The following is a 27,169-nucleotide window of genomic DNA, read 5'->3' as shown; positions in this document are numbered from 1 at the left end:
TCAAGGTCATCAGTGACCTCCGTGTTGTTGAATTCTTTGACTTTTTCTCATTTTACTCAGACTCTTATAAACATTGGACACAGTTAACCAGTCTCTTAAAGAAGAAGAAAACAGCTTTCTTCTCTTGACTTCCACCGCACCATTATCTCAGTCTTCTTGCCTGTCTCCTCCTCTGTTCAGCCTCTAAATGTTGAGGTGCCCCAGGGCCAAGTTCTAAGCTTGCACTATGCACATGTGGCTGTTGAATACCTGAAATGTGACTAGTGTGAAATGAGACATGCTGTAAGCATAAAATACCCCCTAAGTTTCAAAGATTTGGCATGAAAATATATGTAAAATATCTAATAATTTTTATATGAGTGCCTGTTGAAATAATATTTTAGATATATTGGACTTAATAAAATTAATTTTATCTGTTTCTTTTTACTTTTTTAATGTGGCTACTAGAAAACTCAAGAATTACATACGTGTATTTTATTGGGCCATGCTCTTCTAGATCCTATTCCCCTATCAACTTCCTCTTTTCAGCATCTTATCTAGTGCCGTAGCTTTAAATTCCATCTATATGTTGACTCCCAAATTTAGACTTCTAACTCTGACCTCTCATTTGAAGTCCAGACTTACATATCAGCCAAATATTGAATTTCCATTTGACTGTCTAAAGGGATCTCAATATTAATATGTCAAAAATGAAATTTTCTCTTTTCTCCAGCCCTATTATATTCCCTGCTGTTTTGTGTCTCAATCAATGGTGCCACCATCTGTCCAGTTGTTCAAACCAAAAATTGGGTCATCTTTGATCACTCTATTCTGTGTACCCACTTCATCTAATCTTCCAACAAGTCTTTCTGGTTCCACCTTCAAGTAAGTTTTGAATTCCATCCATTTTTCTTCATCTTTACTGCTGCCACCCCAGTGTAAACCACTGTCATCTCCCACCCAGACCACTGTAACAGCTTTATAATTGCTCTAATTTGTTCCACTGTTTCCCCAATACAGTCTCTGCTTCATATCTCAGAATAATCTCTTTTAAATGTAAATCAGATCATGACATACCTCTACTTAAGTTGTTCATGACTTCTTATTGTACTTAGAGTAAAATCCAACCTACCATAGCTGGCAAAGCCCAGTATAAGTCTGATCCTTACTTATCTCTCTAACCTCATTCCATGCTACTCTTTCCCCTTCTTATAGCAATCTCCAACCTCATTGGCCTTCCTTCCAGACTTTGATCATGTCAAGTTGGCTATTGCCTCAAGCCCTTCCTCAGATGCTCTGCTCCCAGAATTCTGTGTGGCTGACGTCTCTCCATCCTAAAGTTCTCAGCTCAAATATTGCCTGCTTAGAGAGACCATCCTTGCAAGCAGTATTCTGTCCTAGTCACTTTCAATCTAAGCATACTGCACACTCTCTTTCTTCCTTCCTCTTTTTTTCCTCTTACAGAAATATTCTCTGTATTTGTTTCCTTTCTAATGTCTCTCTCCCTTGAAGAGTATAAGCTCTTTAAGAGCAGAAACCTCGTGGGTCTTATTTGTATCTGCATTCTCAGCATCTGGTATGAAGCTTGGTCCAGACTAGACACGAAAAATAGTTTTGAGTGATATATTGAAAAACTAATACTTAATCAAATAGATTTTTGAAAAGAACAAATTAACAAAACTATTTGGGGGAATAAAAAGATTCATTTTGAGGTAAATAATAATGAATGATTTAGAAACTAAGGCATAACTTAAGGAGCTGTGCCCTGGGTCTTAGTAGGTATTAACCCTTTAGTGTGATTGAGTTTTTCATGTTCAGAATATATTGAAGACCTAGCATTTGCAAAGCCTACTCTCCATGCCCTCAGAACTGGGAGAGCTGAGTGAACAGTGGGACACTGAGCCTGAGAGGCAAAGGGATGACATTAAAGAAGACAAGTACAGGGGTCTCGGGGAGGCCTAGGTAGGTGCTAGCTCAACAGATAATAGATCCTGATTCTAATATTGCCTAGATTTTAACTCTAGCAGCAACAATGGGTATTATTTCTTTGCATCTAGGTCAGTATGCATAGTCAGTTTTTCATAAATACTTTTTGGTAGAATAAATAAATTTGTGAATTTTAAAGAAAACTCAGGAAACGTGAAGTCTTAAAATTTCTGACCTTGGATGATATTGGAAGAATCTGGGAAGCAAATGAAGAACGCACATGAACTAGAAATTATGAGGTAGAAACAAGGTTGAACTGAACACTCAAAGGTACACTAGCCTGAGGATTTGGGAGTAAGAGGCTAATTTCTTCTCATCCGGCTTCACGCCCCCAGAGTTGAATCAACCTGAGTTCCTGTTGACCTCAGGAGAGAACTCCAAATACACAAATCAGGAAAACAGAGAGGAAAATCTTTGTTAAACAGCAAAAACATTCAGTTTGAAAGACATTTCACTTTTTCTCAATCAAAATCAGAAAGGCTATGATGCAGAAAAGAAAACAAATGCTGGTGTGAATCATGAGCGTATTATCTGATCGCAAAGATACAGGATAGATATATCTGTGTCCAGATTGTGCTTATGCTGTGGTCTATTTTAGGGAGCTTCTGGATTTGAATCTAAAATTGATATCTGGAAAAGAGATAATAATTTGTGCTCACATAGCGCTTTTCACTCAAAGGTCTTAAAGCACTTTGCAAAGAAATAAGTATTATTATCCCAGATGGAACAATGCAGACAGAGGGGCTGCTGACCTCTTCAGCAAACTGGAGAGTATAAACCCTTGGACTCCTGATGCAGCCCTAGGCTATAAATTATTGAATCATGTCCTCTCTTGATTGGGAGTTGGGACTACCAATGATGTGAGTTTTAAATAAATAAATAAATGTGCTAGAACATCAGGCTCTATGTTTAAGAATTTTAGCGTGCGTTCAAAAATATGAAAATGAGTGGTTTTAAAACTGTTGAATTTGGGGTAAAATATAGCTACTGAAAGTAAGAAAATGGTTATTCTAGTCTGACCAATACTAGTTAACATGTGCTAAGCATTATTCTGAGGCTTCCCAGGGAGCACAAGTGGTAAAGAACCTACCTGGCTAATGCAGGAGAATGTGGGTTCAATCCCTGGTTTGGGCAGATCTTCTGGAGGAAGTCATGGCAACCCACTCCAGTATTCTTCCTTGGAGAAGCCCATGGACGGAGAAGCCCACGGATGGAGGAGCCTGGCGGGCTACAGTCCATGGAGTCACAAAGAGCTGGCCTCAACTGAAGCAACTTAGCATGCAAGCATTATTCTAAGTGTGCTATATATACGCTTTTATTTTAATACTTACAACAATTTCTTAATTGAAGTGTAATTGACATGTGACATTATATTAGTTTCAGGTGTACACCGTAATTCGACATTTGTATACATTGAGAAATGATCATCACAATGTCTAGTTGCCATCTGTCACCACACAAAGTTACAAAACATTTTTTCTTATGATGAGAACTGTTCAGATTTACTTTCTTAGCAATGTTTAAATTTGCTGTATAATTTTTTGACTATAAGATTCACAGCACTTTTAATGAGGTAGGAACTATGATCACTTTAGGCATTTACCATTGAGACCCAGAGAAGTTAAGTAACTAGATCAACATGTCAGTTAAGTAAGTGGCATGAGATTTCCCTGGTGGTCCAGTGGTTAAAAATCCCCCTGCCAATGTAGGGGACATGGGTTTGATCCCTGGTCTGGGAGCTAAGATCCCAGATACTGTGGGGCAACTAAGCCTGTGTACCACGACTACCGAGCCTGCAACCCTACGGCTCGTGAGCCGCAACTAGAGAAAGCCTGAGTGTGCAGCAACGAAGACCCAGCACAGGCAAAAATTAATTTAAAAATAAAGAAAAGTAAGTGGCAGGGCTGGGGCTCGAATGTAGGCAGCCTGAGTCCACTGCCCATGCAGTTAGCCAGTTACTCTGTGCCAGGTTGTTGTCGTTCAGTTGCTAAGTCATGTCCGACTCTTTGTGACCCACAGACTGCAGCATGCCAGGCTTCCCTGTCCTTCACTGTTTCCCACAGTTTGCTCAGACTCATATCCATTGAGTCAGTGATGCTATCTAACCATCTCATCTTCTGTTGCCCTCTTCTCCTTTTGCCTTCAATCTTTTCCAGCATCACAGTCTTTTCCAATGAGTCGGCTCTTCGCATCAGGTGGCCGAAGTATTGGAGCTTCAGGTACTGTGCCAGATACTTGAAGCATTTTGCATGCACCATGTCACCGAATCCTCACAAAACCCCTATTGGTATTATTATCTTGATTTTATTTGGGGTGGACAGAAGGAATAGAAAGGTGAAGTAACTTGCCAAAGCTCCCAAGTATAGGTGGAGCCAGGATTTTGCAATAGGATTTTAGGGCTGTTTCTGCCACTAACTGGGCTGTGTGACCTTGAGCAAATCAAAGAGTCCCCATGGTCTCTATGTCTTCCTCTGTGAAAGGAGGCCATCGGGCTACACTGACATTGATTCCTTCTCAATGCTAATATCCTCAGATTTTCAATATCTGTTTTCTATTTAGTCCCTTGTTTAGAAAATCCTTGGAGGAAAAGATATGAACCACATAGAACCTGAAAGTGACTCTGGAAGCCAAATTTAGAAAACAGATCTCAAAAGGAGAAAAAAAAGTTTACAAAATATCTTTATTTAGAAAATGAGACTGTCCTGCAAATTATTTGGCTTGATTTGTGAGCCCCAGTGACCCCAGACAGGCCATAATCATCACCTTGACAGGTCAGTTCTCCTGGATGTAATAAGTCATGTAACCTGGTTCAGTGGCCCTTTCTGGCCACTGAATCGGCTAAAGCTGGAAGAAATCCATCTCATGTGGGAGGGATCTGAGAGAAGAAGCCAAATTTTTCATGTGGATGTTCTATCTTGGATTCAGTATGTCTATACCATTCTGTCTACTTCTGTTTTTGTTCTCAGTGATTATTATGTAGTGACACAGCCCACTGCTACCATGAACCAGTTTTTTCACAAGTGGGGAGCCTGTATAGTGAACAGGTCTGCTTTCCATTTCTCTGTCTGGTTCTATTCAAAAGTATTAATTTGATCCATAGGAAACAAAATCATTCTCTCCAAAAGATACCTGAACTCCCATGTTCATTGCAATATTATTCACAGTAGCCAAGTTGCAGAAACAACTGAAGTGTCCATCAATGGATGAATGGATAAATATATATCATATATATATAATGGAATATATATATATATAATGGAATATATATATATAATGGAATATTATTCAGCCTGAAAAAAAGAAAGAAATCCTGCCATTTGTGACAACATGGATGAATATGGAGGGTACTATGCTAAGTAAAATAAGCCAGGCAGAGAAAGACAAATACTGCATGGTATCATTTATATGTGAAATCTAGAACAAACAAACAAACAAACAAAAACATAGAAACAGAGAATAAAATGGTGGCTGCCAGGGGCTGAGGAGTGAGGGAAAACGGGGAGAGGTTGGTAGGAAAGAGTATAAACTTTCAGTTATAAAATGAATGTGCTCTTAGGATATAATGTATACCATGGTGACTATTCAGTTCAGTTCAGTCGCTCAGTCATGTCCGACTCTTTGCGACCCCATGAATCGCAGCACGCCAGGCCTCCCTGTCCATCACCAACTCCCAGAGTTCACTCAGACTCACGTCCATCGAGTCCATGATGCCATCCAGCCATCTCATCCTCTGTCATCCCCTTCTCCTCCTGCCCCCAATCCCTCCCAGCATCAGGGTCTTTTCCAGTGAGTCAACTCTTCGCATGAGGTGGCCAAAGTACTGGAGTTTCAGTTTTAGCATCATTCCTTCCAAAGAACACCCAGGGCTGATCTCCTTCAGAATGGACTGGTTGGATCTCCGTGCAGTCCAAGGAACTCTCAAGAGTCTTCTCCAACACCACAGTTCAACAGCATCAATCCTTTGGTGCTCAGCTTTCTTCACAGTCCAACTCTCACATCCATACATGACCACAGGAAAAACCATAGCCTTGACTAGACGGACCTTAGTCAGCAAAGTACTCTCTCTGCTTTTGAATATACTATCTAGGTTGGTCATAACTTTTCTTCCAAGGAGTAAGTGTCTTTTAATTTCGTGGCTGCAGTCACCATCTGCAGTGATTTTGGAGCCCCCCAAAAATAAAGTCTGACACTGTTTCCACTGTTTCCCCATCTATTTCCCATGAAGTGATGGGACTGGATGCCATGATCTTCATTTTCTGAATGTTGATGGTGACTATAATTAGTAATTATTCTATAGTTGAAATTTGCTAAGACAGTAGAACTTAATGTTCTCACAAAAAGGGGGGGAATATAAAAGCTGATGGAAATGCTAATATTAACTCAATTGTAGGACTCCTTTCACAATGTACACAGGTATCATAGTATCATATTGTACACTTTAAATATATAACAACTTTGTTGATTATATCAATAAAGAAAAATAAATACAGAAGAAAAAGCAAGCCCCCCCTCCCCCCCAAAAAAAGCCTCAAAATGTGAGCTTGCATTTGTGAGAAACCCTATCCATAGCTTGTGATCCTGGGACAGTCACAGATTCTCTCAGGGTCTCAGTCTTCCTCATTTTTTTTTTAACTGATGCTTAAACCATCTGCTCTCCAGTGTCAAACATTTCAGATAATCTGACATTGGTGGAAGTATTTTAGAGAGACTGGTGACCTCTCAGATGACAGTGAAAGGGAGGCTATAAGACTCCTTTCCTCAGAGAAACATGGTGGTGTTGAACACAAAGCAAGCCTGAATGGGCATCCCAGCACTGCTTACCACTTGGGCAAGTTATGAAACCTCTGTAAATCTCTTCAGTTTCTGAAATGCAAAGTTGTTGGGGGCATGGCTTTAGGAAATATGAAGTTCCTAACATACAGGGGGCCATTTAAATTAAAAAAAAATGTTATTAAAAGATCATTTATTTGGCTGCACCATTCTTAGTTGTGGCATATGGAATCTAGTTCCCTGACCAGGGATGGAACCTGGACCCCCTGCATTGGGAGCTCAGAGTCTTAGCCACTGGACCACCAGGGAAGTCCCACAGAGGGCATTTAAATATGGTAGCTATTATTACTTTGACAAGCAATTATTGAATTACACTGAAGAGCTAGCATGTTCAGAATATCAAGCTTTACTTTTGAAGACTGTGTACCAATTCACTTTGATCCTTAAGGAAAAGCCAGAAGAGAATCGAACTGTCCTAGCAAACCAGACACCCTGATCTTCTTTACTAAACAGCTGATGTCAACCCTGAAAGCTCACACACATCACACCTTGGGGAAATCTGGACAAGGACATCTCTTCATTTTAGAAATCTCTGCCTAAGTCTCCACCCTCTGTGGCCGCAGGAATTTTAGTGGACTGTTGGGATCTCAAAACATTTTTGTATTCCAAAGAAGATAAGATTATAGTGCAATAATTCCCAACCCCCTTTTTTTAGCACCAGAATCTTATTTTAAAGTTAAAAAAAATTTCAAGAAATTCCATATAATAATAGTTCTACTTAGAGTAGCTTTTGATTTAGAAAATGCATGACAAAAAAATAAGCACCACTAAAAATGATTAGAAGATCTTCTAACATTTTTTGAAATAGGTGTTATATGAATGTGATAAAAAAATTCACAAGGTACAAAAGGGAACATCATGAAAAGTATTCTTGCACACCATTCCTTCATTGCCCTTCTCCAGAAAAATACTATTGTTTCCATTTCTGCTGTGTCCACTCAAAGGTAATCTAGAATCTACAAATATTTATGTATTTATCTTTTATTAATGTTTTTTCAATTATTTGTCCTTTAAGAAAAGATCAAATGATAACATATCTTGCCATTTTTCTTCACCTGTTGCACTCTTCTGCATGCTTAACCATGTCATGTTATACTTTAAAATGGATATGTGAAAAACAAGAAATAGAATATGTATTTTTATTCATTACACTGGCATCTAGTATTGCAAAATTTCATTGCATTTTTAATATACAGAAAGTCCTAGTGTGCAATAACTACATACCACACAGAGAGTCTCAGCTCTGAGATTACTTATACACTGGTATAAGTAAAATATCAATAACATTCAGCATTAATTTTGGCCCTTACTCTACATCAGACCTTGTTCTAAGCACTTTACACTTATTATCTCACATAATCCACATCCTTCAAATCCTTCTAATCCCAGTTTAAATGTTATCTCCTCAGAGAAACCTTCCCTTATCCAAGTAGACCTATCCTCTCCCCTTTTTCCATCATCGCCTATTGTCTTATCCTGGTTTTTTTTTTTTCCCCCCATCAGGACAGTTATCTATTCACCTGCTTGTTTGCTGTTGTCTCCCCAGATGGAGTAAGAGCTTTGGGGGTGGGGACAGTGTCAGTTCGGGTCGCTGCAGTATTTCCACTGACCAGCCCTAGGCTTTGGTGCCTGGCACAGAAGAGACACTCAGCCAGATATTTATTGAATTAAGAACATAATGAGCAAAAAACAATTTGTGAGGTAGACCTCAGTATGATCCCTATGATATAAATAAAGAAGCTAAGCCCTAGAGAGGGAAATAGAGTCAAGCCCAAATTAGTAATGTACAAAATTGGTATGAAACCCAGCACTGCTTGACCCTAGAATGCAAGCTCTTCGCTGGTCTCCTCTGACTACTCTGGTCTCAGAAACAGAAGATTGAGTACAATCTTGGCTGTGTGTGATCTTGAGTAATCTCCTTTTCCTCCCTGGGATTGTCTCTTCCATTGAAAAAAATGAGAGGGTGGAGTTAGTAATCTTCCTTATAGCTATGATAGCTGAAAACAGAAAAGGAAACACTGAAGGGGTCAACAAGATGGGCTTGATGCCTTTAAGAGAGCTGAGTTTCCATTCAATAATTCCTACCTTCCTTCCTTCTAAGGATTTGCTGATCTTTATTCTATGCCAGGCACTGTGCTGGGGGCCCCTTTAGCATCCAAAGACTAATAGGATATAGTCCCTATAGGGGACCTTATAGTCCCTATAAGGTGCTCGGCCTGATGGGTCTAAAGCAGACCTATTAATAGCTGCTTGAAGTACAGTACAGGTCTTTGCCGTAATAGTAGTATGTACCTGGCACAGTACCATGGCCCTTGGTAATGCAGAAGAGGAAGGGATTAGCTTTCTCTCTTGTGTGCGTCTGGTGGTGGGGATGGTGGTACACACATAGCCAGGAGGGATGAGGGCATACTGCTGAGCTGGGCCTTAGAGCTAGAATAGTTTTCCAGGTGGACAAGGCAGAGCTGTGACTTTTTGGATACAAGAGACATCATGTCCAGAAGCACACCCAGAACCAGCACAATGTGCTGAGGATTGCTAGAGCAGAGGCTTGGCTCCCAGAGGATTGAGCTGATTATGTAGAAGGAGCCCATGAAGAGCCATGCTGGAGAGTTTTGACTTTAATCCTGAGGGCAGTGGGATGGCCAAATCATATTTATATTTTATTTTTAGAAGATCACTCTGGCAGTGGTAGGACTGGAGGAGGGTGATGACGTGAAAGGTGTGGAAACCGATTAGAAGGCTTTGCGGTGGTCAGGGAAGAGATGAGGAACACCTGCACCTCTGGTATTCACATAGAGTTGCAAAGGAACTAGGTAAATTGGGGATTTTTTAAAAGGTGGGGGCTTTAAAAAAGGTAGGGATTTTTTAAAAAGGTAGAGACGAAGGACTTGAATGTTGGTTGGATAAGGAATAATAAAATGAGACTGAAGGTCTTATTGGGCCGGGTTGGCTGGCCAAGTATAAAATGGCTCCTTTAATAATTACATGGAATTTGCAGTTGAGTGGGAGAAATAATGATGTTGGCTTTGAGTATGTTAAGTTTGGGATGTCTCTTAGCCAGGAGGGAAAGCTCTAGCTCCCTCCTCCCTTTCCAGAATAGCATTCCCAGCTCAAGTCAGACGTCCTCCGGCTGGTTTCCTGCAGTCCTCAGGCGAGGATAAGATTCTCTAAGACCTTACTGGAATTTCTGAGTTCCATATCCTTCAAGGACATAAGCTGGGTATTAAAAACTCTCTGGATCCTTAATGATAGAGTGAGAAAGGATCCTTAACTTGCTTTTAAAAATCAGATGCTGGCTTCAGTGAAGCAAACTCCCCTGCCCCTTGCAAGCATCGATCTTTGAGAAAGAAACCATTTCCTGTGGGGTAGCTCTGGCCCTGACCGTCTCTGGCTCTGAGGTTGGCTCCCAAGAAGCCCCCACCTCCTTAGGGAGCGGCTTTAAAGGGGAAAAAAAGAAGGTGATGAGGTTGTGTAGCATGCAGCCTGGTTCTGCCTGGCTGCTGGAAAAAGCCCAGAGACTTAGAGGCTGGACCCTCTCTTAACCACCACCCCTGGTTGGGTGGCCCCAACGCCTAGCCAAGACTACATGTAGCCTCAACTCTTCCCCCAAATGACGGGGCTGGGATTCTCCCCAGCTGACTCGAATCTCCAGCCATTCACCAGGCGGTGGAGGGCCAAGCCCGTGGGCTCAATTAGGGACTGGCCCCTAGGGTCCTGCCGGGGAAGGGAATATACAACCCAGGAGGCAGGTCAGTCACCCTGGCCGTGGCATCTCCCTGGCTCCCACAGCCGATGTCCAAAGGCAGAGCACACCCTGTGTCCCACTCCCCCTTCATAGGACAGTACCAGAATCTGCTACCTCTACCCTGCCCTCTGCTCACGCACTACCCCCACTATCGTGCCGATAAATCCCCAAACCACAGGGTAGCACGATTCCTCTCGCTTCCCTGCGGGGCCTGAAGCTAGGCACTAAAGCAGTGCAGTCCCAAGCTTCCCCTGCAGAAGCCGCGCTCCCCACTCGGTTCGGGGGTAGAGGGGGCGCGAGAGAGCAAGTGGGAGGACGTCCCATCCTCCGCATCCTCCTCCCGGTCCCGGCGCGCAGGGTGGGAGCGCTGCGCCGCTCCGCGCTGCGCATCTCGGCCCGCTCGCCGCCTGCCCCCCTGCCCTAGCTGGGCCACCTCCCCGGGCCGCCGGTGGAGGGTTACTGGGCGCTAACGTTACGCTGTTTCCGGTTTTCCAGCGGGCTCTGGTTTCCCCTCCCAAGGCGGCGGCGGCGGCGGCGGAGCGGCGGAGCCCCCCAAATGGCCTGGCCAGATGCGGCAGGTTTGCTGCTTAGCGCTGCCGCCGCCGCCGCCAGTGGAGAAGGCTCGGTGCAGCAGCTACAGCGACAGCAGCAGCAGCGAGAGGAGCAGCAGCAGCAGCGGCAGCGGCAGCAGCGGCGAGAGCGGCAGGAGCAGCAGCAGCCACATCAACAGCAGCAGCATCTCTCGTCCCGCTGCGCCCCCAAAGCCGCGGCCGCCGCAACAGCCGCAGCCCCGCAGCCCCGCAGCCCGGAGAGCCGCCGCCCGCTCGCGAGCCGCAGCCGCCGGAGGCATGAGGCGCGACCCGGCCCCCGGCTTCTCTATGCTGCTCTTCGGTGTGTCGCTCGCCTGCTACTCGCCTAGCCTCAAGTCGGTGCAGGATCAGGCGTACAAGGCGCCCGTGGTGGTAGAGGGCAAGGTACAGGGGCTGGCCCCGGCCGGAGGCGGCTCCAGCTCCAACAGCACCCGCGAGCCGCCCGCCTCGGGTCGGGTGGCGCTGGTGAAGGTGCTGGACAAGTGGCCGCTCCGGAGCGGGGGACTGCAGCGCGAGCAGGTGATCAGCGTGGGCTCCTGTGCGCCGCTCGAAAGGAACCAGCGCTACATCTTTTTCCTGGAGCCCACGGAGCAGCCCTTGGTCTTTAAGACAGCCTTTGCCCCTCTCAACACCAACGGCAAAAACCTCAAGAAAGAGGTGGGCAAGATCCTGTGCACTGACTGCGGTGAGTTGCCCCCTCTCTCTGCTGGAGAAAGGGGGGAGGGGCGAGGTGGTGGAAGATGGGGGTGGGGCGGGAGGTATCTGCAGGTGCCCGGGCCTGGCAGAGCCCGGGGCCGCTGGTGAGGGGTGGGGGTGGGGGGCGGCGGGAGAACGGGTGGTGGGGCTGCCCCTGGGCAGGGCGCTTGGCATGGTGGGTGAGGGGGTTGGTGTTGGGGAGAAAGAAGATTAGGCTCGAAGTGTGCCAGGGCTGGGGGGCGGGGGGACGCGCTGGCCTGTGCCAGCAGGGATCTGCGGCTGATGTATGGCATGTGGGGCTGGAAAGCTGCCATCATAGCCCAGTAGCGGCAGGAAAAAAGGAGAGGTCCGCGTGTTGCTGGCCCGAAGCTCAGTGAGTCAGGAGTGACCCTCGGAGGCCTTGCCCGCTCTGCTCCCAAGGGCCTGCCTTGCCCAGGCTGGCAGGGTCTGCAGGAGCAGCTGGGCAGACTCCCAGGCTGTGAAGGCCTCCGCTTACAAGTTCTCCTAGGGAATGATGGCCCCCGCCCCCTCCTTCCTCTCCTGGGCTTCGGGCTCAGCTCATCCACACTGCTGGCGCAGGCAGAGTTGGACTTTTTCTGCTACTGTTTTCTGTCCCCCATGTGGTTCAGGGTTTTGTTTTGTTTTGTTTTGTTTTCCTCCATCGTGATTGCTTGTCTTTGCTGAGCTGGTTGCACAGCCCTCTCTTAACCTCCAGTACTAGTGAGCAGACAGCTCTTTTGGCTGTTTCTGGGAGATCTTCCTAGGTCTGTTGCTTGTGATGACGGGTGAAATAGAGTAACTTCTCCTGAATGCTGTGAAGTTCAGCTCTGACATCTTACGGCGCAGGATGTGTTGACTGCATATCTCATCTTCGTGATGCTGGGTGCTACACAGGAATGCAGGTGATGAGAAACACAACACTGAAGTCTGTTAATCTGTGCAGCTGGGAATGGAGTCTCCCATGTCAAAAGTCAAAGAAATGTCAGTTTAAGATCTTTTCCTCCTTGTCCCTGAATCCAGTAATTACTTCTCAGGAAGCTATTTCAAACCAAATCGTGGCTGGACTGGAGTGTTTGGTGTTAGCCTGTCTTGCGCTTATTCATATTGGGGTTTCATTTCGTCCCAACTAAGGCTGAATTTGATGTTTGCAGTGTGCGTCTGAGCTGTGCAGTCACTGAACTGTGATAGATACCCTGGTCTGTCATAGAAGTTGGTATATTTACTAGTCTGCCAACTGCTTCTGAGTAGTGTAAATAAGACTCTGAGTAGCAAAGAATGTGTAACAGCTCGGAGGAAGTTTTGCTGCCCTCATCTTTCTAGATCAATGCCTTTGACTTTTGGAAGCTTCCTTTCTACTGCATGTCCCCCGCCCCCTCCCTGCCCCTGTCCTTCAGAAGACAAATTTTAGTTTGTGGTGGGAATATAGCTAGATATTATGTTAAACTGTGATCACTTTAATCAGAAGAATCTTGCAGTGTCTTAATAAGGAAGAAAGAAACTTTTGGTGATGACAGCAGTTTATCTCTCTGACATTGTTCTGAGGAATATTGTTGACTGCTCTTTAATGTTGGTTTTATGCTCTGAAACATTTTATGATAAGTTGAGACCAGTTAAGAATTTCTAATTTTTTATTCTGCTAAGTGATTTTTTTCCCCTGAGATTCCTTGGGGGAGCTGTTGAACTGTATTATGCAGCGAGAAATAGATAGTAAAAACATTTATTGAACCTTGTCCAAGGACAGCTTCTGTTTTGGTTTTCAGTGAGTTGCTCCTGAGTGTGCATTGTGTACATCCCCACCTAATCCCCAGTCTGATGCACCAAGCCCCAGTGGTCATCATCCCCTGTCTTGCTCCTCTGTTCCCCCTTCTTCCTTCAGTTATACCTTGTTTATTTTAGTGAGTGTTTAATAGCTTAATAGTTGAATGTGGAGATCATGAAAGACCTAGGGGTCAGAAATATAGTCCACTTTTAAGTTGTGATCATCTCATAAACATAGCATGTGTAACGTAGTTCTCAGAAAGATAAATTTAGGGCTGCAAGCACTGCTAATGAGAAGGCCCTCACATCACAGATTATCAAGGGGCAGGAACATGTATGGGAGTAAACATGTTAGAATACAAAAATTTTTGCTTTGAATTGATGGTAAATAGATACACATCAGGTTGGGGGGAGCTTTATCTAAGGAGATTAGAAATTAAAGGACATTTTCTCGAGAAAACGTGTGGAACTGGTGATAATACGACAGAAGAGCATAAACTGCATTTTCTTATTTTCTACAATGTTTTTAAAGAAAACATGCACTAGTAATGGTATATTAAATAAGGAAGCAAATCTTTTTAACTAACCACAACACCTTCCTTGTGTTCAGCAGGAAATAACTAACAAATTCATTTTCTGTTTTCTATGTCTAAAGAAAGCCCTCTGGGCCAAAGGGTCATTGGGAACATTTTCTCCTTGGAGCAGATCTGCCCATTGCAAAATAGGGAAACTGGCACCTGGAAACTGTCATCATGGCCGTTATATTGAGCAACTGTGGTTGAATTGTTACTTTGTTTAGCCAGTTTCAGCTCTGAACTGTCTGGGTTCTGGGAGGTACAGTTCCTAGGGAGATCTTTCAGAAAGCTGTATTTTGGTGGGCCAGAATTTGGGGACAAGGTGCCCTATGGAGAGATGAAGGTCTTCATAAGTGAGTAATTTTACCACAAGTATGAAATGTTGACTTGAAGCCTGTGAAGTCCTCCTGGAATAGCAGTATTTGCCAGAGGCCTTTTTTATAGATCTAATGTGTATCATTCATCCCAAATTACTACCTCTGGTGGTAAAGAGTGGAGTAAAATCTCTGCATTTCTCAGAAGACTACATACATGGGTGTGCTTTCTGTGCCTTCTGAGGGAAGGACAGGAAAAAGATTTGAAAAGGACTCTCAGGGGTTAGAAATTCTGTACAATGCTATGAAAGCATCCTGTTCTGCAAATAGTCCTGCATTTTTAATGATGGTTGCATATATTTTGGCTTAATCACACCCTTTCTTGTTGCTCTCCTATATGTATATGGCTTTTAAATTGTTTCATTATTGAATAGATGTTATATATATATATATTTTTTTTTTTTTTTTTAAGAAAAATCATTCTTCCTTTGGGACTTTCTGATTTGGCTTTTTCTTCCAATGTATAGTGTATTTTGTTGTTAAAGATAGAACAGGTGTATTCCTGGGGATCTTTATGTTCTTTACAATAGTTTAAACTAATGTGGCACTCAGATTCACATATTAGAGCAAGGTGGTCCACAAAATTCAGTATAGCAAAAGCAACTGCATATTTTTAAAATGCTGTTTATTTAAAGAATCTTTTCTTCCCCAGCCAGCTGGAAACCCAGCTGTGCTGCAGCTAGAAGATGGGAAAGTGAAAGTAGATTAGAAACTGACCAGTCCTAGTAGTGAGGACAGGCTTGGTTATAGATTTAAGGGCAGAATTATCGTTATAATGTCATTATTTCTTTCAGCGGCTGTGTTTCTCAGCCCCAGGGATCCTTGGGTCAGGAACCATGTCTTATCTTTGAGGTCTTTCTCCTTTCCTGCCCTTCAATGTTTGGTACTGCCCCTGGTTTACAGAGGGATTCTCATAAGTGTCTTTTGAATGGGTGAAGTCAAGTGAAGTTCAAAAAGCAGACCTCCAGATTAATACTAAACCAGTCTTGTTTCTCCTATCTGTGACACTAAGTCTGGTGCTGAAAAGCTGAGTTTGATGATAAGCCCTTACCTGTCGCTATGGGAACCTTTTTTTCTGAAGGAGTTGTTATCAACTAGAGTACTTAACCACAATGTGCTTAATCATTATGCTGATTAGTGTTAATGGGATTTATGGAGAATCTACATCTTGTTGGAGAAGACCCCCCCCTTTTTTTTAGAGGGCAGTTTATCACCTCCCCCAACTCCCATGTCTGAACAGAAATAACTATCAGCTTGAATTAACAAAAGATCTGGGAGCTAGAGAGGGTGGTATATTAACTAAGTAGGTGACAAACTTCTTCTTGGTCCCAGTGCTCATAAGTATCTTTCATTATCTGGGATATTTTAATTTCATTTTCTAATAGCAAGCATGTCATTAACTTTTCCCTTATAAGATTGTATATATATTTTGAATATGTAAAACCTTCATATGGCTCAAAATTTAGAAAGCACACAAGAATATGCAGTGAAAAGTTTCCTTCTTACCCCTGTCCTCAGCTACCCAGATCTTAGGCAATTATTACATATCTTGAAATGTGTATTTCCCTAAAAGCAAAATTTTTTTCAAAGTAATCTTGTATTTTTTCTTAACAGATGGAGAATGTTAATTTTTCCATTAAGTCAATGTTATGGTAAATTCTTCCCCAGTAGTATATATATATATAACTTTTTTTTAAACCTAATCCAAGATCTCAACCAGTATCCTTCCTTACAAATATAACCCTAGGGTAAGGAATAAAAATACCAGCTTAATTTTTCAGATACTTTGCCATTAAGAAGTTTTCCATGACAGTGCATTTTGCAAGCGAGTCCTAATTGAAATGCTCAAAGGAAGATGCAAAGGTTTGTCACTGAGCTTCAGGGCAGCAGCTCTACTCACACAGCAGTTGCTGCTGTTTACACTCTTGGTAGGTCATCTCACAATAGCGTCCACGTGGGAAATCACATGATCCCATATATGAGAAGAGAAAACGCCACAGTGCCTGATTGCTTTAATTCTCATTTAGAAGCCAAAGACCCCAGTTGCTGACAAAGAATTTGATTTTTGTACATATTCGTGTACAGCTGGTAGGAATCCACAGTGAATGGGCCACTCAAATACAGTTCTGAAGTACGTTTAAGGTAACTGACTTGAATGTAGTGTTAAATTTTCAGAGGATCAAAGAATTGCCATTTGGATAAGTAGGGTTAAAGCAAATATGCAAACCTAAACACTGGGCATTCTTAACCCTCTAAAGCCTATTGGCTTAGTGGCATATGGCAGTTTTGAACACTGACTTGAAAAAGGAATGATGATCTCAGTGAATTTTCCCCTGTGTAGTCTTTGACACTTGTTCTTGGGACTTTCTTTTCAAGATCCGAGGTGTTGTTAGTATAATTTACACCAAAAGTAAAAGGAATTTCCCTCCAAATTTTGAGCTTAGATTGATGTGTGTGAAATGGGGATTTTTGTCTTACTTGTTTCCTGTGAATTAACCCTTCCCACTTACTTATTGGAATATGTACATTGAATTTCAAGAGATGATATAGGGAACTCTTTAGAAAATTGGGACAGTAAATGAATTGAACATTGGGTATTATGACAAGTTTGAAAAAATGACTGTCATGTGAAATTCAAGTAGACTCCTTTAAAAGCAACAGTACACACGGATGATCTTGGTGAGCAGCGTTTCAAGCAAGCCTGTAGGAACTGAAGCAAACCTGGAGGATGATTAAAAGGCTTTAGTATGACATGAAAGAGGATGTGCTGTACCCAGATCAAGAGCTGGGAAGCTTTTGCCAGCCTGGGGTCAAAAGACAGAGAGTCACACTGACTGAGAGCTTTTGGTGCTAATCACCTGTGATGTTTTTGGTAATTATGAAATGAGGTTGAGTTAAGGAGCCTTCTTGCTCTGGCTAGTTGCTGCTGGCAGAATGTGGCATGCAAGCTCCATTCTACAGTAACATTCCCTTCCTGCTCTGTACATGCAGTGAGATCCAAACAGCCTCTCCAGGGACCTTCTCTGGGACAGAGCCTGTAGCTCTTGTCTGTGCCTCAGCTCAGAACCTGATTGTGCTACTTGCCTCCTGGGGTGGGGCTGGAGGCGGTTAACATTCCATTTGCCCTTGCAGATGTTTCCAGAGTAGCAGAGACACAGATATCCTAGAGAGTTTCCTTATTCCACTAGCAACACAGACCCCCAAGATGTGATGTTCAGGCTTCTTTTTATTCTCTCTTCTGAAACAGAATCTTTAGTGGTTCTCTTTTTTCTTTGTTTCCTGCCTTGTTCTTAGGACTTTGGCTTCCCTATTTCCCTCACTCGTGTGTTTGTACAGATTGAGGATCTGTCTTTGTCCTTTAGGCTAGGATGTTTTGCTTGGTCTTGATCTTGATGTTGGTCCAAACAGAAGCCAAGCTGAACTAACATTACTTAGGATTGAATGAGAATAAGGTTACCACATGGCTAAATACCTGGTCCAGCCCAGGGAAAGTCAAGACATCATTAATTTGTGTGATGCAATTTGGTATCCTAGAGGTTGTATTATTACTAAAAGAACTTCCTTTCATTTCCATCTTTCAAGGGTTTGCTTCAACAAGTATTGGAATGTGTACTCTGTGTAAAGAACTAGGTACTTTAGGGGAGCTGTATCAGACACAGTCCCTGTCACCAAGGAGCTTATAATCTAAAAGTACAAAGATGTAACAGTAATTCAATCTAGCATATGATAAATGCCATAAGATATACCAATGTAGTGCTTTTGGAAGGAGGGCAAGAGTCATAAAAGAAAGATCTGGTTAGAGGAGTAAAGTTTCTTTGATAAGTAGTTTGAAATGGGATTTTAAGAGTCAGATAGATGAGGTGGAGGTGGTTTATGGATAGAGATTAACTAATTGATTAAATCAATCCCTATAAACAGAATAGCATTCTTAGTAGCCTAGGGGCATGTTTGTAGTATACAAAATAACCAGGAAGAAAGGGACAAATGGGCAAAGGATCTAGAGAGGTAAATTAGGATGATATTTCCACCCACCTTGAGTGCTAGACTGATGAGTTTATTTGTAATTATGGAAGTAGTACTTGAAGGCTTAGGTTAAAAGCAGCTCAGTAATGTGTTGTAGTTTTCAGTAAATGAGTCTTTTACATATTTTTCCTTAGTACTTCATGTTTTCTGATGCTTTTGTAAATGGCATTTTTGTTTAATTTTGTTTTCCACTTATTCATTGCTAGCATATAGAAAACAATTTTTAAAATATTGACTTTGTATCCTGTGACCTTAATAAATTCACTTATTCACTTGAATAACCCTTTTGGGGGGGGGATAGATTTACTAAGGATTTTTTTCTGTGTACATGACTATATTGTCAGTGAATAAAAGCGACAGTTTTGCTTTTTCCTTTCTAATCTGTTTGTCTTTATTTCTTTTTCTTGCCTTATTCCACTGGCTGGAACTGCCAAGTATAATGTTGAATAAGTGTAATGAAAATGGACATCTTTGTCCTATTCTTTGGGGAAAAACATTTATAGACTTTCACTATTAAATATGATGTTAGCTGAAGGTTTTTCATAGATGCCCTTCTTTTAAAAAGAAAAAGTCTGCTAACTATAGTGTAATGAATGAGAATTCGTGCTCTACAGCCAAGTGAACCTGAGTTCAGAAACCATCTTCTACATTTTGTGACTAGGTGATGCTGGGCATATTACATTCTTTATTTTTTTATTTTTTTATTTTTTTAAATTTTAAAATCTTTAATTCTTACATGTGTTCCCAAACATGAACCCCCCTCCCACCTCCCTCATTCTGTATCTTAGTTTTCTATAAATGGTGATAGTGATTGCTCGTAATAGGATTGCTATGAGTATTAAATGAGATAATGTATGTAAAATAATTAATACAGCACTTGCTCAGTAAGTGTTATTAACAAAATCTTCTTAACTTAGACCAACGTGAGCAACCTGTAAGTGAAAATACTAAGTTCTAGAGGACTGGAGGCAGACAAGGGGAGAATTTTTTTTATTATATCTGTGGTCTCATTGTAGGGAAGCCCATGAGACTCCAGGATATGAATGCTGGTCCTATGGAGGTCCCAAGTAGACTACAAATTTTAATGGGTCCATGGGTCTATGTAGTCAATTTTTTGAGAAGCCCATGGATAGAAACTGCTTTTCTCTGTTTCACCAATGGGAGGACTAAGACTCAGACTCCAAATGACCCTTTCAAAATTTCATCATGCTTGTGGGGTCAACCAAGGGTTCACATTCAGGAGTCCTGCCAGGCTGCTCTTTTACTTTGACAAGTCTTATCTTACATTGTATTGTTGCTAGGAGGAGTTGCTGAAAGTCCCTGGAAAATGGCTGAAAGCATCCTTTTTTCTTTCAAAGAAAGCAGGTCCCTGATTCATCCTGCTTTGATTTGGGGGTTTCCAGAGTTGGGGATGGGTTCACACTGAGTCATTCATACTCTTTCTTTCCTTGTTTCTACACTGGGCTGGGCTGGGTCTGGTGGCTCTCTTGGGTCAGAGAGGGTACAGGTGGTGGCATGTAACAGGTGGCATTTGGGGAGCTTGTGGGGTTTAATTTTAATTAATTAATTGATGTGTGGCACCCATTGGAACCCATTGGAAGTATGAAGCTTTGCTCCTTAAATGTTTTAGAACAAAGAGTCTGCTTTGGGTTCTTCATCTAAATATCTGCTAGGTACTACTACCCCTCAGATCCTAGACTGACCACACATTCTTGACCTCAAGAAGTATTGTTTTTTCTTATTCTTGGACTCTTCGTGTTTATGGCCTGTATCACTTGTATGATACATCGTTTAATGCCATGGACTGCTAATTATCTTGCTAGGGTTAGTATCTTAGCTCCTTCACCTGATTATAAGATCTTTGGGGCCTGAAACTTAAGCTATGGTTTTGTAAATATTTGATTACTGGCTATTGCTAAGTAAGGGAGCAGTTAGACCTTTGCTTTAGATCACAAGGTAAGATCACTTTGTCCTAGATAGATTTTGAGATTCCTCAAATGTCAGCTCAGGCTAAGGGACTAGACTAACTATGGAAAACGTCTTCAGACATTTGGATAAAAGGCAGAATTTTGCTACTCTGTTATGTTTCAGGGTTTTATTTTGTTTTTTCCCTTGATAGTCCATAGTTTCTTCTTTTTCTTGTGAGCAATTCTCTGTTCTTGAGTTTTAGAATTATCTCTAGATGGTTTTCCTCATACATGTCAATATTTTTGCTTGTGTTTCATTCCTGTCTTTTAGTTAGTTTGCATTCTGCAAAATTCTTCGGTTTTACTTGCCATGTGAACTTTTTGGTTATTCCCTCTCCTGGTCTCTCACTGGAACAGCCAATTGGATTCTGTTACTCTGGCTGGTTCATGCTTCAGGCTGAATACCGTAAAGAAGTAAGAGGCATCTTACTGTAGTAAACTGAGATCGCAGATTGGGAGTGGTTGTACCTCTTTGCCTTTAGGAAGCTTGGGGGCTTCCGGAGGCCAGGACAGGTTCTTGGATCATTCTTTTTTTCTGAAAGTGTATGGAGTAGAAGCCCAGTGTTTCTTCACATCTCTCTTTTAGCATGTTCATTCTTTCACCATTTCCTTAAAACGAGGCATTTTCTGCCACATCTGCTTGGCTAAATTACTAGGTGGGAATGGGAGGGTCCTCTCTAGGGCAAGTTCTTCTCCAGCTCAGGGCTCCTATGGGCTCTCAGTCATCACTTTGTCACAGGCTGTGGCCCTCAGCTTCCTCTGGTCAGAGTGCTTTTCACTAGTGCCTGTGGCCGTACACATAATCTCAGTATAGCTCCTCACCATATTGCTTAAGCCACTAATGAATTTCACAAGCACTACCCAGTTGATGGCTCTTCTCTGGAGTAATTTTTTATGGCTTTAGGGGAGAGAGTTTATTTAGCAGTCAGGACAGAACAGGTGGATTAAGTAGATGATCTGCTGTGTCTGAATTCCTATTTCTGAGTGAGAAATAAAGTAACAGCAGGGCCACGTCCAGTGCAGCTTTCCCAACAATGTAATTGGTTGATTGTATTTCAGAGAAAAATAATAATAATTTGAAAGAGAATAATGTTTTTAAAACGAAGAATGGAGTCTCACACCATGACATGACTCATTTATTACAGAGTGAAACCAAGGATCCCAAATGAAGAGTTTCTTTCAAAGGACACTGGGGCTTCCAAAGGCAGTCTGACTGCTCACTCATAAAGGGTTTCCTTTTCAGTCTGTTAGATGGGTTTTACTTCTGAGACCCTCTTACCTGGCAGTCTATCCCCCGACCATATCCCATCTTGCTCCAGCCTTTCTACTTAGGCCTGTTGTCATACTTGCTATGTCATATATGTAACAGCCATCCCTCAGCCAAGAAGCAGAGAAGTTTCCAGAAATTTCTAGTACCCAGTCTTTCCTTGGACTTTATGTCTGATGGACCTAGTGGGAAAATAGGAACAAGGCAAGAGATAGGTACCTATGCAGGTGGAACTATACCTAACAACTTGGGCTAAATTTCTCTTAGGTCCAATTCTTTTAGACAAAATATGGGGCTTTTCCAAGAGAAACTTCTCCCATATTTTTAGGTCTCATTTTCAAAAGAAAATGCTCTCTCCAAAAAGGCTAGTAGTGTTCACTGGCCTCTTAGTAACATTTAGATTAAATTGTCTTGGCCAAGTACTGACAATAAACCCTTTCAGATGGCACCTCTGGGGCTCGGCCCAAGTGATTCTGGTCAATACTGGGAAAATCCTAGGATATGGAGCCTCGTAAAATACTTTGGACAGAGCAAGATTTAACCACCTCTGAGAGACACTCCTTGCTGCTGGGAAAGAATGTAATTTGTAGGATGAAGAGAGGCACATGGGTGGCCCTCAGATTGGGAGTTTGCTGTCTTTGTTCCTTAGTAGGTTTCCACTGTTGGTGGTTTGCACTCAGCTAATTGAGAAGGGCATATGGTAGCTAGAGCTGAGTCTGTTTCCCTTGGGAATACTGTTTTCACCTTGGCCAGTTACCCCAGCTTCTACCTTGGCCCACACAGAAGATGAACTTTGTGCTTCTTTTGTGTGGTGTCATAGCTTCAGGGCCTCTGGTGAAGGGTCTGCACCAGGCCCAGAACTTGTTGTACAGAAGTAAGAATTAATGCATTTGGTTTTACATTACTTCTGTGAAGGGATCACTTGAAACTTGGTGCTGTATCTGGAAGAAAACATCAAGCTGATAAAGGTTCCCAGTGGGTTTGGATTTCCCTGTTGATGGATCCACCTGCCAATGTAGGAGATGGGGTAAAATACCTGGGTTGGGAGGATCCCCTGGAGTTGGAAGTGGCAGCCCACTCTAGTTTCTTCCCTGGAAAATTCCATGGATAGAGGAGCCTGGCAGGGTACAGTCCATGGGGTCGCAAAGAGTCAGACACAACTTAGTGACTTAGCACACATGCACACGTGTCCAGTGGGTTTGATGGTCTTCACTAGGCCAAGGTCATGAGCCATGTTTTTAAAAGAAAGTGTAAGAGTTTACTTTTCCCATCTCTTAAGTTAAATACCAGCCTCATAATTCCAGAGTGGGGGTGAGCATTGCCACTGAAAGAGAAAGAGTGGAAAGAGCTGAAGTGCGGCTCTGTCTACATGCGTGCATGCCCATTTGTGTCTGAATGTTCAACCATAAAGACTGAAGCTGGTTTGTGGATCCTGCTGTGGTTCCTCCAGTATTTTGGAGATATAATGTTTGCTTCTTTTCTCTCCCACTTCCTTCTCAGATCCTTCCATCACTGACTCTTTTTCTTTTCAGCACTTTGTAAAGGTTATGTTTCCCAACAGATCGTCCTTGGTTCTCTTCTCAATTTATATAATCCATTTTGAAGTTTCAGCTCCGTATAGTGTAGTGGTTAAGGCCGAATGTTCTGAAGCCAACTGTGAAGAGTGAATCTTGTCTCTATGACTTATTAGCTATATATATGTGTGTGCTTAGTCACTCAATCGTGTCTGACTCTTTGTGACCCCATGGACTGTCGCCTATGGAGCCCCGCCAGGCTCCTCTGTCCATGAGGATTCTCCAGGCAAGAATATTGCAGTGGGTTGCCATGCCCTCCTCCAGGGGATCTTCCTAACCCAGGGATCGAACCCAGGCCTCCTGCATTGCAGGTGGGTTCTTTACCATCTGACCTGCAAGGGAAGCCCTATATAACCTTAGGCCAAGTTGACTGACCATTTTGTGTCTCAGGTTCCTCAACTGTAAAGTGGGGCTAATTTTAATACCTATCTCATAGTACTGTGATAAGGATTCAGTGAGTTACTTTTACTTTAAAGTTTACTTTATGTAAAGTGCTTAGATTGGTGGCTGCTTAGGTTGAAAACATTTAATGCAGACAAGCTACAATTACTATTACTGTCATGTTTATTGTTAGTTGTGAGAGAATGGCTTCGGATTCAGACTGATATTTTCTTAAAATCCTGACTCTTCCTTCCCAGCAATGTGAACTTGGAAAAGGTCTCTTAATTTTGCTGAGTTCCAGCTTCCAACTGCCTATGGCATGTTGTTTCAGTTATCCATTGCAGCATAACAAAACAACCTAAAATATAGTGGCTTCAAATAGCAATCTTTATTTGCTATTATTATTCATAGTTCTGGGAATTGACTGGGCTCAGCTAGGAGGTCAGATGGTAGCTGAGCAAACAGTAGGTGAGACTGGGTCATTTTCCATTTTCCTCCCTGACATGTCTAGCAACTGATGCTGGCTGGTTTTCATCTGGGAGCTTAGCTGGGGATGAAGGCTAGGGACCAACCTTGCCTGGGTTTCCTCACAACATAGTGGCAAGGTCCATAAGTGAGCGTCCCATGAGATTGCCAGGCAAAAGTTCTATTGTCTTTTATGATCTAGCCTCAGAGGTGACTAGTATCACTTCTACCACATTCTGTTTCTTGGAAGAGAGTTTACCAAGGCTTGACCAGATACAAAGGGAGGAGAATTAGACTTTACCTCTTGATGGAAGGATTGTCAAAGAATTTGTGGACATGTGTTGAAACCATTACAGTCTGCCCTCTGGTCACAGATTATTTATATTCCTTGCACAAGAAAAATATGCTCATCCTGGCCACTGCATTCACAGTCCATTGTAGTAGTATACTTACTTATTAAAACAAAGCAAAACTCATCCTCACTGAGACCCTCCTCCCTCAAAAAGTCTCATCTATATGACATCAAGTTCAGGCTCAAGAGCCAGGGTCTCTTCATCCAAATTAGATCTGGGTGCAGATGAGACTCCTTTCGTGAGGTTCTTTGGGGACAGCAATTCAAATGCTGTTCCTCTTGACCTGAAGACCATCAACTGAAGAGAAATCATCTGCCCTCCAATACAATGCTGGTATAGACAGGATAACTGCTACAGATGCCTCCTTTTAAAAACTAGTAATACTTAAATGTTTTTAAATGACTATATTTTTTACTTAAAATTTTGAAATTTTAAGTAAATTAATCTATAAGAAAGTTACAAAAATATAAAGGATCCTCTTTCTTCAGCTTCCCCAAATTAGACAGCTATAAAATGATCAAAACCAGGAAATTAATACTATTGATGTAATGTTATTAACTCATTTCTAGATCTTGTTGAAAATTTGCCAGTTGTCTTATCAATGGCCTTTACTTGATGCAGGATCCAGTCTAGGATCCCATATCACATTTAGTTGTTATGTCTCCTTAGTCTTCTATTTGGGTAGATGTTCTCGTTTAGAAAAAGAAGAACCAGCAGTCGTGGTCCTTAGCAGTTCTGAAATCCAGCCTGGCACACAAGTAGGGCTCAGTCCTATTGCCTGGGGATGAGTGTCCACTGCTCTTGGATTTACCCAATGGGCTCATGGTGTTGCCCTCTAATTATCCTTCCTTCTCCATAAAATGTAGTCTGTGTTTGCAGCTAAGCAGTTTTCTCAGTTCTGTATTCTTTTCGGTGGTATCTAGTCAAATGTGTCCACAAGAGGAGGACACTTAGGAGAGGCACACAAAAGAACAAGTCTACTGTACTCATTGCTCCTAGAGATGAGGGTCACAGGGGGCGTACCAAGTTCTAGTAAGGTGGCAGAAGACTGGAAAGAGAGCAAAACATTAGGTTGAAATTTATTGGAGCTTCTTTGGAAAGTGGAAGTCAGGGCAGGGTGAACAGATTAGCACTGGCTAGTTTGAATGATTTTGGTGGGCTCTAAGTTAAAGGGGTGGTCCCTGGTTTCCTGGTACCTGGCCCTGGGATGATTAAAGGGCAAATGGAGGAGGCAGGGCTCTGGACTGGTTAGTTTACACATCAAAGGCATGCTCTTGGCTGAGTCCTTTGCTGTTTCTAAGAATTGGGTAGCCCTAGAAGGGGCAATCCCTCTCCAGCTGGAAATGGTTTTTTAAGATGTCAAAACATCATAATACATAAAAAATAAAAACTTGAACAGTACACTCAGCTTGATTCCTACTTGTAGTTATTTTGGGCCCCAAAGCTTTTCATTTTGCTCTGTTTGGTCCCTTTTAGTCTAAGCTGGTACTGTTCCTATAGTATACTTCTTTTTAAAAATCTGTGGTTTGCTTATGAATCTTATCAAGGTTCCTTACATTAGACAAAAGCCATACCTACAAATCTTATCAAGAGAAGCTCTTCTCTACTGTGAGCTTCTTGTAGGCTGCTGCGGGACACTCTTCTTCAGGCTAAAGGAGTCACTGTTCTTTAATGGAAAGGGACTGATCTCAGAAACAAGTCCCAGAGATTATTTGAGGCATTGCCTTTGACCTTTCTGAGGTTTTAACAAAGGATACAATTCACATCTCAAATTAAGCTCATTATAGTCTCCTTACTATATCCTGTTCTGTCTAGGACACTCCTGTCTTAGATAACAACAATCTGTCTACTCTTCCAAGTCATTAGAAACTGCAAACTTGGGACTTCCCTGGCGGTCCAGTGGTTAATACTTCCCCTTTCAATGCAGAGGGTGTGGGTTTGGTCCCTGGTCAGGAAGCTGACATCCTATATGCCTTCATGGCCAAAAAACCAAAATATAAAACAGAAGCAATATTATAACATATTCAATAAGGACTTTAAAAATTGTCCTCATAAGAAAAGTCTTAAAAAGAAATGAATCCGCAAAATCATCTTTGGTTCCTTTCCATCCTCTGTGTATAATACACTGTCGAGTGGTGACAATTTTTACTATTGCAGGTATCTTCAATCTAATTCTTTTCATTCAGGAGGCTCTAGTTAGGTACTTAAATCTCACTTAGGCTGCCGCAGTGGCTGTTAAATGGAATTTCCAATTTTCAGAATCTCTGCTCTCTTCCATCTATTGATGGAATTTGCTTTCTAAAACAAAGTATTTCTCACTGTCCAACCCAGAAATCTTCAATAGCTTTTTATTATCTATAGAATAAAGAGAAAATTCCTTCCACAATTAACCTCTACCTGTCATTAAGCCTTTAGCCCACTTTTCCACGCTTACTCTTTGCTATAGCCAAAATGTACTATTTTGGAAATTTTGAACACCTCTTACATTTTTCTTCCTTGGTGCTTTTGCACATTATGTTTTCTTGTGTGGTAGGCTCTTCCTTTCCTTCTCTGTCAGTTGCTAACCTCCTGCTTCTTCAAGGTTGAGCTCTGGTCTCATTTCTCCT

At 42.2% G+C, this 27,169-nt stretch overlaps 1 protein-coding gene across 5 annotated transcripts in view; it reads left to right on the top strand.

The window, feature by feature from the left end:
* The first annotated feature begins 11,109 nt into the window (after window positions 1-11,109).
* The window catches only part of NRG2 (neuregulin 2), a 195,426-nt gene continuing 179,366 nt past the window's right edge, over window positions 11,110-27,169 (top strand). For all 5 annotated transcript variants that reach the window (XM_068980678.1, XM_068980677.1, XM_068980674.1 and 2 more), the window contains exon 1: window positions 11,110-11,815. In XM_068980678.1, coding sequence (XP_068836779.1) covers window positions 11,110-11,815 — 706 coding nt within the window. The remainder of the gene's footprint in view (window positions 11,816-27,169) is intronic.

The sequence above is a fragment of the Capricornis sumatraensis genome, chromosome 9 (assembly GCF_032405125.1).
Source record: "Capricornis sumatraensis isolate serow.1 chromosome 9, serow.2, whole genome shotgun sequence".
NCBI lineage: Eukaryota > Metazoa > Chordata > Mammalia > Artiodactyla > Bovidae > Capricornis > Capricornis sumatraensis.
The sequence above is the reverse complement of the archived record's forward strand: the minus strand, read 5'-3'. Positions and strand labels throughout refer to the sequence as shown.